This window comes from Podarcis bocagei (genome assembly GCF_964188305.1).
Source record: "Podarcis bocagei genome assembly, chromosome: 4".
Lineage (NCBI taxonomy): Eukaryota > Metazoa > Chordata > Lepidosauria > Squamata > Lacertidae > Podarcis > Podarcis bocagei.
The window spans coordinates 43970788-43984173 of record NC_138128.1 but is presented as its reverse complement, the minus strand read 5'-3'; the positions used below and the strand labels follow the sequence as shown (position 1 = coordinate 43984173).

The following is a 13386-nucleotide window of genomic DNA, read 5'->3' as shown; positions in this document are numbered from 1 at the left end:
CTAAGGTAAATGGCAAAAAAGGCAGAAATGTCAATAAAAGTACCTCTCTGTGACTCAACCCACATTTTACTCAGAGTAGACTTGTTGGATTTAATGACTATGACTAGGTCTGTTAATTTCAGTGGGTCTACTATGAGTAAAAGTTAGTTGAAAACACCCCTGTATATTCACAGTCAGCTTGTCCTATGACTTCCAGTTTCTCACACTAGTGAGGGAAGAACAGTGCTAGCAGACAAGTTCTGCCGTTTGAAATATTCATCACACAGTAGGTTTCTGTGAGGACATCATCCCTCTGCCACACATAGGGCACTGGTGTGCGGCAATCTTTTCTCTGAATATCTTCTTGCATTGATACTGAAATGTGCAAGGCTTATCTTATAGGATTTATTCTTAGCCTACCCTGAGCTTCACACTAGGGAAGCCTCTGACACCAAACCAACATGAGTGGTAGAATTCCTTGCTACATAGCTGGTATTCTTCTCACAGCGTAAGTTCTGCTGTCTGCAAGAGTTTAGCCTGTCCATAGAACTAGAAAAGTTTCTCCTTAGCCAACAGAGTGAACTCAAGAAACTAGAATGGGAAAGGTAGTCTTAGAAGTCTCTCTCTGTGTTCTTTGTCTGAAGATAGTGTTCTATCGATGTCTGGCTCAGTTCTTGACTTCTGCCCAAATTGATGCATGTTTAGAAATATTGGAAAGGGGGGAAATACCTACTGTTGCCAGGTAACAGCATCCACTGTGTTCCCTGCCACCTTCATGAACCTGTGAGATACAGAAAATATGTGAGCTTCTGGAAATGAGAGTGGTCCACACACACACATATACATACATACATACATACATACACGCACTCACAGCTCACATCAGTACAGGCCACTAACATTCCCAAGAAGTCCAAGTATGACATACTGTTCTTCTGCTATGCAATATCACATCAACATTGAATCAGTAGGCTTTTGTCAATTTAAAGTAATAGTTGGATATAGCAAAACCCATACTCTTATTTACTCCAGTTCTGATTGGAAAGAAAATTCTTTTTGGAAAGGAGAACCTAAGCTAAACTGGACCCATTAATGAAACTCTCCGAAGGGGTTGGTGAAGGTTCTCAGGGTGCTATGATACTACTGCAATAGCTTCAGATTAGCCCTTTGGTACCGCAGTTGCTCCAAGAACTGACTCCCTAGGGAACAGGGAGAATTAGAAGGATCCAAGAATGAATCTCCTAGAGTGTCTGCACCCCAAAAACTCTGAAAGGAAAGGAAGCTTAAAGTGTGCTCCCAGCATCTCCAAGAACCAAAAAACATTTCTTTCTTTGTAGTTTGGTGTTGCGCACCCAGCATGCATATCAAAAACCATGCTACGTTATCTTAGATAGCAAATTTCCAAGGCTTTATGATGCATGCAGTATGGTTTGCAGCAAACAGCACATCAGAGAGCTGTACATGACAATAAGGAAAGTCAGAATTTGGTAGACCTCTTGCAACTTTGCCAGTTTTGCATGGCAGAAACCACACACTTTGCTGAGACTGACTTATTCAAATTTGCATGATTATTTTGACTGCAGTGTTTTGGTTTAGCAAAAACAGGGGCAACAGAAGCCCCCCAAAATCAGGAGAAGTTTGGAGCAGGGGCAATAAGATATGGGAAGACAATAGGACGTTCCCTTCCCCCAAAAGCTCCTTTTGGTTTTTCTGTGTGTACATTTTCAAATCTTCTCCATAGCCATGACAGCCATGTAAAAAGAACAAGGGCAAGATGCAACACGTTGGGTGGGTGGGGGTAATACCATGTCTCGTATCATACGTTGTGGCTCTGTGACTTGAAACATGCTATGCACATAGACACACACACGACAGACAGCAGCCTGTTTGTTTGTTTGTTTGTTTGTTTGTTTGTGAGTATGTGTGACAGTTTGATTGGGAATATGAAAAAAAAAGTCTCTAAGGTTCTAGGGCTCCACTTAAGTTCATGGTGTGTGCAAGATGCTCACAACACAGATAGTTCGGATGCTATGAATTTTTCAACTAGCATAGGAGAACTGGAATACATCTCTTCTACCATCAAGAGTAGGGATAGCCGACATGGTGCCCTCCAACTCCCATCATCCCTGAGCACTGACCATGCTGGCTGGGGTTATGAGAGCTGAATGACATCTGGAAGGCACCACATTGGCTCACCATGATCTAGAGCCCCATAGAACTTATATTTGATTCATCCCCTTTATTGCTGTCAGGAAGGCAGCCAGAATAGTTATTTGTTTGAGCAGTCTCAACATTATCTAGAAAAATATGCACATTTAATGTAATTCTCAGTTCCTCGCTGTGTACATAAATAGCAAAGATGGGCAGAATTAATGAACATGATATGTTGGGCAGTCAATGTGCTCCAGTGGTGATTTATACATTCTGTTCTCCCCATGCCCATCCACATGGAATGAAATGTTAATTTGCAGTCCTGTGAAATGATATGTGCTACTAAATTAAAGACATGGAGAAGTTCAGCCCCAACTAATAACATTTATATGTAGCTCATCTCCCTGTGGTTCTTTCCTCTTTCTTTCACAGCCAGGGGAGGAGCGTGTTTTCTTTTCTATTCGTATTTCTTTGGTTGCGGTGCTTTTAAACAGAGTGCACAACATCTGTACCATTGTGTACATATGCTACAAATAATTTCATGATACATTATAAAAAAATCTATAATCTGGTAGGTAAGGCTACTGTATTTATCATCCACATCTTGTGGTTGACTTCATTCATTTCCATCAATGTGTGTATAGTTCAATAGGAATGTCCTTTTTCTTAAGGTTAATGAAGTCAGGATTGTGGGGGGTTTCTTATCTCTTCCATACAGACAATCATATTTAGCTCTCCTATGAATTATATTATGTCCCTCTATATTTGATGCCCCAAACAATATACAGTGTTCTTTACTGAGGCCAAAGGAGAGCCAAGTACCATGGTCCTGTTACTCCCAGTGTTTTAGATAGGTTTGTCTGTGCTAATGAAACCAAGGCTGGCTTTCTCCTAATTTGGAGTACCATTGCACTGCTAATCTTGTTAAAAGAGCAATACCTCTGCCCAATATGTGCATATTCAGCACTTCTTTCATCTTTTCTGATTGGTAATAGTTTCCATTCCCTTTTGCTGAATTTCATTTGTTGCCCATCTAGCTGTCCAAGTTATCATGATTGTTTTGCATGCTATCTCTGTCCTGCAAAGCTTCTGAGTACTTTACAAATTTGGTAAGCATTGTGTCCACCCTAAGACATTCTATGTGCACATTTATGCACCCTCATATCCAAACCAGAGCACTTTCAACTTTAAAATCTATCTCCATGTTTCCAGTCCACACTAGTGGATTGTGCTTGATTGGATATATGAATGCTGTGGACCTAAGGTCCATTTTGGGTATGCACACAGGCACTTGTTTACCTGTCCAGGCACACTTTTTTATTTCGTTTTTGAAATATCAAGCTTACCAGAAAATGAGATCTGCACAAAGGAGCAGCCAAGAATAATAATAATAATTAAAAAAATGTGTCACTCCAAGCGAGGCAAGGATTTGGAGTTGCTGGTATAAAAGGCTACCACTTCCTTTCTTCCTCTTTTCTTTTCACACTTCCTGTACCCACAAGGGCAAATGTTAGTTTTACTTTCACTACAGCTCTTTTGAGCAGTTCTGTGCAAAAGAGCTTTTTTAAAAAATAAAAATTCCACGAACATGCCCACAGCAACAGGAAAAGGGCAGGCTGCATTGTTTCCTTTGGGCTGATGGAAACAAAATGGAAGTAGGGGTGTGGCAAAATAGGAAAGGCGATCTACTTCTTAGTGGATGAGTCTTTGTCAGCATTAGCAGACAAGCTTTTGAAATATTTAGAGGACCACTTCTCAATTTATGATTTCCCTATGTTGACGGAATCACATTATGTGCAACCCCTCCCTGATCCCTTCATCTCTACCCCACCTGGTGATATTTCTTACCCCCACAGGGAGCCTCCTAGGTGATAATTCATTTACAAAGACTAGAAGAGTCTTTGAAAAATAGAAGTGGCAGGAACAATGTTCAGAAGGTGAAGCTGGTGCCATATCAAGTATCCAGCTGGAACCAATTGGTCAAACACTGGACCAGATGATTCATCCAGCCAGATCTTGATAACACAAGTTCATAGGCAAGATGTCATCTGCTGATCCAAAAAGCATATCTACATTTTCCATACCTCTCTTTCTGGTATCCACATGGCAACAACCTTAACAGCTGAGTATCTGTAAAAAATGGGATTGTTGGATATACACAGCGTTCCCTTGGAACACCTGTCCTATCCCTAGTTGAAATAATTAATCTCCTCTGAATGTTCAACTGTTTAACAACTTGTATTCCCACCTGATGATATTTCCTTCTACTTGTATTTCCATTTTGCATATGTGAAATGACATCAAAAGCCTTGCTAAAATACAATGCCTACTGTTCTAGCCTGATCTAATAGAGAAGATCCCTGCCAAAAGTCTGCTAGGTTGGCTTTCCCTGTTGTCGTCTTCATAAATCTATGCCAGCTACTAGCAATTACCCTGTTTTCCCATAGGTGCTTAAAACAGATTGATTTATAACCCATTCTAATAACTTCCAGGGTATAAAAGTCAGACTAATGGGCCTATAACTCCTCAATTTCTCCTTTCTTGCTTCTTAAATATAGCCATTATATATCTGTCCTTCTCCATTCTTCTGAGACATCTTCTTTCTTCCATGAAGACTCGAGATAATTGGTACATCCTCATGAGATTTCTTTGGCACGTGATGGTTTTTCTTTGATGTGTGACTTTCTCCCCTGACCCACATCTGTTTTCTCTCCCTGTGTGTCATATATCTACTTTGAAGAGCACACCAGTTTACAGAGTATGCAGTTTAGGCATCAGGTAAGTGGGTTATGAACAAGCAAGTTGGGAAGGAATGGTCCTCAAGTCCTAGACCATTTCCCTACTTGTATATCTACAATGACAGTCAGTCACTGGATGGGAATCTAAGGGCTGCTTCATATGTTATACCATGTGTAACAATGGCATTCACTGTAATATATTGAAAGCATACATAGATGATGTTCTGCTACCACTCCACAGATGACTCATTTATTTCAGAGCTACATAGTGGGTAGTAACTTTTGCTTAACTTTTAACTTTTGCCCAGTAGAAATTAATTGAAATTAATGAATGTGACTAAGTTAGGTTCATTAATTTCAATGGGTCTACTCTGAGTAACAGTTAGTTGAAGACTACCCAATATTTTTTCCCATATTAAATCCAGTTTTTCTACATGTACATCTGTACTACATGACCAAATATCTATGGCATAAGAGAGCCTCGTAATACATTTCCACACAGTTTCACACTTTGAAAGTGTTTTTACTACTCTGGTTTCCGTTGCTGGGGAGGCCCAGTGTTTGGTCCAGGTACTTCAAAGGGGTTTTTGGTCATATGGTCAGACTCACAGCTAGGAAGTCAGCAGATTATGCGACAACAAACTCAATATTTTGCCTCATAAATTTATATATTTTGCTAAGCAGAGGCAGAGGAATTATTGAATACTTAAATAAAAACAAAATAATCATTTACATAATTCTTCCATGTATTTTTTAACCATTGGAGGAAAAAAATTATGTTCACCTTACCAGAAAAAACACAACCCTCTCACACAAAGAAAGCAGAAAAATCTGGAACACATCTTATTTTACAAAAGGGGGGGGTATGGTGTAATGTCTTTCTATGCCTCCTCCCTTTTGATATGGGATCTGTGAATTTTTAAAGAATCTCATTCACAAAGCCTGGTTTAAATTTTTATTCAGGTGCTAAGTATTCCAGTCAAAATGGAGAATACTAAAGAGTACAAAAATGCCAAAATACATATACAATGAACACTTGGCCTCAGTGAGACAACTGAGGCATAACTCCCCTTTAAAGAATGTGTATGGATTTACATAAAAAGAACTGCTGCACTCTGGAAACACACTCATCAAGTTCTCGTCACACGTACCTAACCCTCTCCAGGGCTGTGGTCCACGAAAACCAGTTTTGCTAGTTTGCAGCAATTGCCAGCTTTTCACAACACAGATTGGCTGCTATCTCTTGACATCACAGATCCCCACCCTCCCTCCCTCCTTGGAGCATTTTAGCAGATTTCCCACCCCTTCACAAACACCCCCCAAAAAGGGGGGGGTGGCATACATGAACTTTTGATGGTTTAAACATGCAAACTCCCCCCCCCCACACACACACACACTGGTCATTGCCAGAAGTTGGGGGAAAGGGCATGACAGATGACTCAGTCCATATTGGATTCAGTCCATATTTGATTCACTGATAAAGCCTTCTGTCAAAAGCACTGCAAATGGAGGCTAGAATCCAGGCTCACTTTGAGTGAGGAAAGCATGTACTTTATTAAGACATCCTTCAGCTCTGCTTCCACTGCTTCCCTTCTCTCTTTCCCTCTGCCCAGCTGAGTTTATATGCATACTGCCATCTCAAAAGGTGGGATATAAATGTAAATACTGCAACAACTACTATTACTACTAATAGTAGTAGTAGTAGTAGTAGCAGCAGCAGCAGTATAATTTAGAGACCAGAAAGCTGGAGAGAAAGGGCCACATGGCCTTCAGTGTAACAGAAGGAAATATAATTATGAGGTTTTAGTTTAATTATGAATTATGGTGCTGGAGGAGACTCTTGGACTGCAAGAGTCCATGGACTGCAAGAAGATCAAACCTATCCATTCTTAAGGAAATCTGCCCTGAGTGCTCACTGGAAGGACAGATCCTGAAGCTGAGACTCCTATACTTTGGCCACCTCATGAGAAGAGAAGACTCCCTGGAAAAGACCCTGATGTTGGGAAAGATGGAGGGCACAGGGAGAAGGGGACGACGGAGGATGAGATGGTTGGACAGTGTTCTCGAAGCCACCAGCATGAGTCTGACCAAACTGCGGGAGGCAGTGGAAGACAGGAGTGCCTGGCATGCTCTGGTCCATGGGGTCATGAAGAGTCGGACACGACTAAATGACTAAACAACAAAGCTTAAAAGCAATAGTTTCACAGAAAACTAGTATCCTCTATCTTGGATTCACACCTAGGAAGGCTGCACACAGTGAAAGAGTGACACCAGTTTCCTATATACAAGGATGCCAGAAGGCACCATTGCACTTCTAAGAAGGGAAATAATTTTTTATCTGATATTTCTGGAGAGGAAAATATAACATCACATTCTACTCACCAAATATCATCCATCGTTTAGGAACCAAGTTCCACACAGGGACTGAACCTAGGCTGAGGTCATCCCAGGGAAAACTCCGCTGATTCTTTGGGAACTCTGAGAAATGCTACGACTCCTGACCCTCCACCCCACAAAGTAGGGAACAGATACAGACTGTTCTGAGCAGCTCTGGTTCCCTGAATAGCCTAATTAACACTTCATCAAGTGGGGCTGGCTGTCCCATCTGTGGAAATTCCCTTGCACCTGACCACATGTCCGTCTCCGATTCTTCTCTCTGCCCTGCAGGCAGCCAACCAGCTCAGTAGTACTAAAGGAACAAAATACACCGAGTTCCCAAAGCATCTCTCCTTCCCCAAACACAGCAAGATTTCAGGTACAATATTGTGTTAGTATTCATTTCAGGGAAACCTGATTCACAATTCTGTCTGGGCAGACACAGGGAATCAGTTTGCTTTTAACATGTAGATAGTCGGTCTTTTAAAGAAAAAGAAAAAAACCCAAGGGTTGACAGTCCAAGACCACATTCACACTGGACGTTTAAAGCACTATGATATCACTTGAAACAGACATGGCTTCTGCCAGAGAATTCTGGGAGCTGTAGTTGGTTTAGGGTGCTGAGAACCATTAGGAGACCACTAATCCTCTCACAGAGCTATAATTGCCCATAGTTCCCTGGGAAGAGCAATTAGATGTGATAACACTCTGAGGGAAAGGGCAAGCCATATGACTAAATAGTACTTTCCTGCTCCACAGTAGAGAGGACAGTGGCACAATTCCCCACAAAGTTAGAGAAATCAACACTAAGTCTTAAAAGTGATGAAAGGGCAACAGGGAAAATACTAGAGTGCCACAATTCAGCAGTGGCATCACCCGTATTTTCTATAATAAATGAGTGAATGCATAAATTATGCCAGATCCAGAGAAAACGGCCACTGTGTAGAATGGCCATAGCTCAGTAGCAGAACATGTGCCTTATATGGAGAGTGTCCATATAATCAATTTTCATTTTTTCAACCTTAAATTCAGTTCTCCACATCTTGCAGGAAATTGTGAAATTTTTTTTTAAAAAAACTTCTCATGAAAATTCATCAGCATCTTAGTGCAAATTTCTCCTAATAAATATATTTTGATATTCAGTTTTGACTAATGCACACATTTTGCAATCTTCCCCACCGTAATGAATTTCTGTACATTGTTTTGGCTAATAATTTCATGTTTATGCACACTTTACCCTAATATATGCATTATTTAGTTGGAGAACTTGCATCAAAAAATTCAGATGAGTGTTATGTTTCCGTTTGCATGTTGTTTCAGAAAGTGCAAATTTGACAAATTCACTCTTAAATGAAAACTGCAACAAATTTCTCCTTTACCCCTGCCTCAGAGTAAGCGTGGATAGGATCACACGTTAACCAATTTTAAAATTTTCACCATACTCTCTCCACATACATGTCTTTAAAGCTAAATAAACCCAGTTCCTTTGGCCTTTCCTCGTGGGATTTGCCTTCTAGCCTATTTGCCATCTTTGTAGGTTGCCCAGAAATGTTTCCAATTTGTTCATCAGCTTTGCTACCTAGAAGATGTGGCAGCATGCTTTCTTCCTCAGCGTTACAGCTAATGCTGCTGCCAATGTTACATTATTTTGCTGTAACTCCACATATGCCCCCCTTTCTATTTTTACGTATTTAACAAAATTTATATACTGCTTGATTATTATTTTTTTAAAAAAACCTCTTAGCAGAGGCAGAAAATATAGCATTATATATAATATCAATAAAAACAATTTAAGCCAGGTATTTAATAATATTTAAAAAATTATTTAAATCAACAGTAGCTAAAATGAAATCAAGCACGTGTAACTTTAGGCCTGCCTAAACAAAAATGTTTAAAACAAAAGCAGAAAATAGTACAGCAAAGATGTCTGCCTGGTGTCAATAGACAGGGTTAGGGTTAGGGTTCCAAAATGTATGCTGACTTGTGTGGAATGAGTCTTATGTGGCATCTGCAACAGTGCTAGTTCTGCAGATCAAACTGGTCAAAAGGGCATATATGGGGTAAGGCAGACCCTTAAGTAAACTGGTCCTAAGCTGCTAATGGTTTTATATATTAACAATATACTAATGATATACTATTATATACTAATGGTAACATCTTGAACTTGGACCAATAGCAAATGGGCAACCTGTGCAGATATCTAAGCAGAGGTGTTATATATTGACAGGGTATCACTCCTCTCAGCAACTGTGCTGCAGCATTCTGCACTAACTGTAGCTTCTGTAGAAAGGGAAGCCCCACAAAGAGTGCATTGCAGTAATCCAATATTGAAGCTGAACTAATGTGATCAAGCTCTGCTGGTCCAGAAATAATTGTAGCTGTGTCACCAGACACAGCTGATAAAAAGTGCTTCTAGCCACTGAGGTTACCTGGGGCTCCAAGTGACAGGGATATGATATTTGCACACCTGAGTCTTCTTTGTTTGCATTTTACTTGGTCAGTTTTCACCATGTTGCTGTGTGCTAAGCTCTGAGGTTTATTAAGATTGTTTCTGGGGTGTTTGCCAGTTGTCCCAGTTTTGTATCAAAGGCTGGTGCAAAAGCAATGGCCAATCTGTGCAATGTCCTCTTTCTCTTACAAGTCATGGTTGTTCAAGGCTTCTTCCTCTTTAGATGGAATAAGAGTCTATATAGCAACTGTTAATAAGGAAAGGTTTGGGTGCTTGAAAGGGACAGCCAATGAAAACTTCTGCCAATGCCTTAAGAATTTGGCAGGAAAGTGGTGAAATAGTACTGGAACATAGGGAAGGGAAGTGGCAAAGGAGATCTTATAGGAGGGTCAACAATGAGGCATGGACACTTTGCTTTGATTGTCCTGACAATTTTACCAACTTAAGTCTAAAACATCATGGAATACTCCAGGGACCTTCAAATGCCAGAACCTGGTCTGCCTAGCACCCTGGCACTCTGGACATCATACAGCTAGAAATCAAGGGCACATACAGTCAGTTTAGCTAGTACACTGCTTCATATGACACAAGAGCAGCTACTGTGCCTTCCATAGATGTATGCCTGGGGTAAGCATGGATTTTTCTATTACTGCACCATCATGGGCAAAGAAGCCGCCTCTGCAGAGCTTTTCATTGCTGTGCAGTGATTAAACCTGAGAGATGGGTTTGATGTCTCTGGTATGAGAAAGATTTCATAGGTCCCTGCATTGTTGGCCATGAATTAAATCACTCACCCATCCAGAAGGGCCACAACGTTCTTCCTAGGCCTCCCAATGTTGGGCCCATACAGGCTGGCTCTGGAGTAGGTGCGGATCAGCTGCAACAAGCCCTTCAGCTGCATGTAGTCTTTGCCCAACTGAGTACCATTTACTGCTCGCCCTGTCAGGGTGCGGTAGTTATTTGGTTCTGGAAGCAAACAGAAACAAGCATTCACCAACTCTGACCCGACTGCTCTGAAGATGGTGCCCCGTAAAAGCCATGAGTGAGAAGGTGGAGTCACGGCCCCTTACCAGGAAAGAGGGAGGGGAGGTTGGCACTGTGTGGGTACATTGGCAGAGAAAACCCAGTGATCTCACTGATGCACCTACATGGTGTTGACCTCCCTGCCGCCTCTCCCCTCTCTCTGCATGGAGACCCTATGCAGAAAAGACTGGTGAAGATGACTCTATATAGCTCATTACAGTGCAAACATAAGCACACTTACCTCAGAATAAGTGATATTCAACACAGTTGGACTCCTGGAGAGACATTTATAGGATTGCACTATTTGTCCCCTGTTTTTACTGAGAACTTTCAAATCTTTTTTCTCACACAAGCGCCTTCCTTCCCTGTACCATCAAGATATCAATCTCTTTTTTGCCCGCAGATTCCTATGGTTATCAATTGCAGTGAGCATCCCCCAGCAGCAGTGTTCCACTTCTGTCATTCAACAACTACTAGCTATGATGGCTATGTTCTATCTCCACTGTTGGAGACATTATGACGCTGAATACTTGTTGCTAGGAATAGCAAGTGGGCACACTGCTGTTGCCTTCATTTCCAGCTTGCAGGCCTCCCACAGGCATCTGGTTGGCCACTGTGAGAGCAGGATGCTAGACTAGATGGGCCATTGGGCTGATCCATTGGGCTGTTCTTAAGAATTCCTCCTAACCTAGAAGGTAACCCTAGTGCTTATTTTCTCTCCAATCCTCCTCCCCGTCCACCTCCTTCTCCAAATCCCCCTCTCCAAACCTCACTCACCATTGCCCAGCTCCCAGGAGATGTTGTACTTCTTGCTGGCACTGTACTTGAGCAAGCTGAGGGCATTGGAGCTGTTCCAGGAATTGTTGGGGTTCCGGCGCAGTGCGTTCAATGCAAAGATGAGGTGGAGGCCAGAACAGTCAGCAAAATTATAGAGTTTGTCTAGAGACCTGGCTGGGAAGAAACAAAACCAGCCTGAAACTCAAGTGCAAAGAACTCCAAGGTCCAGAGAGTAACCCCCATAGTTGCTGAAGTTCTTTGTCCTACGGAACTCAGAAAAGGGTGGTAACAAAATGGTCCAGATGATGGGTTCATTATGCCAGTCTTCCCCAACCTGATTCCCTCCAGATGTTTTGGACACCCAGTTCCCTTCAGTCCCAGCCTATCTGGCCAATGGTCAGGGATGATGAGACCTCTCATCTAAAACATCTGGAAGACCCCAGGTTGGGGAAAGCTACAGTGTGCTATCAATGGCCAGCAGCTGTTATTTATTTATATTTATTTTTAAATTTTATTTTATTACCCAGTAGCAAAAGAGGATCCACTCCATCCTTTCCCAGGTTAGTTCTCCTGTTGTGAGGATATCACTCCTCCCCCCCCCCAGCATTCAGATTACCCCCATCTCACTAACATGCCCAAACTTGTCTAGTTACAAGGAGTATCATACTAGATATTAGATGTGTGTGGGGATTTGGCTGTGTGAGAAAGCCCTTTATCGCTTTCTGTGGCTTCCTGGAGGCTGTCTCCAAGGTAGCTTGTGGTTTACAGAATGACACCAGACATCTCCAAGTGGCTCCTTTCTGTGCAGTCTGCTTTCCTTGGAAGCTCTGACCCAGTTTAATGAGGTTATACATCTGCAGCCGCTTCTGAGAATCGTTTTTTTACAGACAGGTCTCCAAAGAGCAGTTATACCTTATTATTCATTTTTACAGCCTGGACTATCTTCTTGAAGAAGGAGAACAGTTAAAAAGGAATAGTTTTATATTGAACTAAAAAGCAATTGGGGGAAAGAAATAGCTTTCGGCCTTGGAATTGGATGGCTTTTACTATCAGGAATGGGCTCCAAGCTGCAGGCAGGCCTACAGGAAGCAAGGCACTGTTGCAACCTCTTGGGAGCTTTGCTCTATGGTTCAACTTCCAAAGCATGTTAACAATCATTTACTTGTTTCTTCTCATAACAATTCTAGGGGATAAGTCACTATTATTCCCATGTTACTGGTGAAGAGCTCAGGCTAAAAGACGGTGACTCGCCTACGGTCTCGTGATGGCAGACAAGGGCCTACTAGACGTAAATTCAGTGCTAGAGCCACTGGAACATAAACGAATATGGAAGAGGCCTTCATTCAGCCAATCTACACCAGTAATTCTCCTTCCCCCTCCAAACTATTTATTCGAGCAAGGAAATAGATGTGCATATAAACCATTCTTGGGTGACATTTGCAGATAGCTGAAGAACAGAACTTAAATGTGCACCTCTGGAGGGAGGGGAGGAGGGAATTAGCATTAGAAACAGCTCCAAGATGTCCTTGCATGCTGTAAATGAGGCCTGCGCACAGCAGGCAAGGAGGTGGGAATCTCTGAGGTGAAAGGTCAGGGATGCTAAATAGGCCCATACGGCTGGCGGTTTGTTCTTTATGGGGCCAAAGGCTGGGTCACCCCCCCTGGGGGAATCTGCTGTCTCTCAGGTCTCAGTCACTCCCTGTTACATTGGGCTCCATTCTGTCCGGGTCACGCATTTTCTAGGGGAACCCGTGCTTTCACGAGTATCTTGGGGCCTGCAGCGTGCATGTGTTTGTGTGTTAGCGCTGTCTGAGCCAGCTCCAGGTTTTGATGGAAAATCCTGAGGAGATTTTTCCCAGCCAATTACATTATTGTTCTCGGAGAGCTCCATGT

General features: G+C 42.0%; 1 protein-coding gene across 1 annotated transcript in view; it reads right to left on the bottom strand.

Moving 5' to 3' along the window:
* HPSE2 (heparanase 2 (inactive)) overlaps positions 1 to 13386 on the bottom strand; it is a 120302-nt gene that overhangs the window by 23520 nt on the left and 83396 nt on the right. The window contains exons 4-6 of the mRNA XM_081192460.1: positions 11494 to 11667; positions 10488 to 10659; positions 713 to 760 (exon numbers count right to left, since the gene is read on the bottom strand). Of these exons, the coding sequence (XP_081048586.1) occupies positions 713 to 760; positions 10488 to 10659; positions 11494 to 11667 (394 nt within the window). The remainder of the gene's footprint in view (positions 1 to 712; positions 761 to 10487; positions 10660 to 11493; positions 11668 to 13386) is intronic.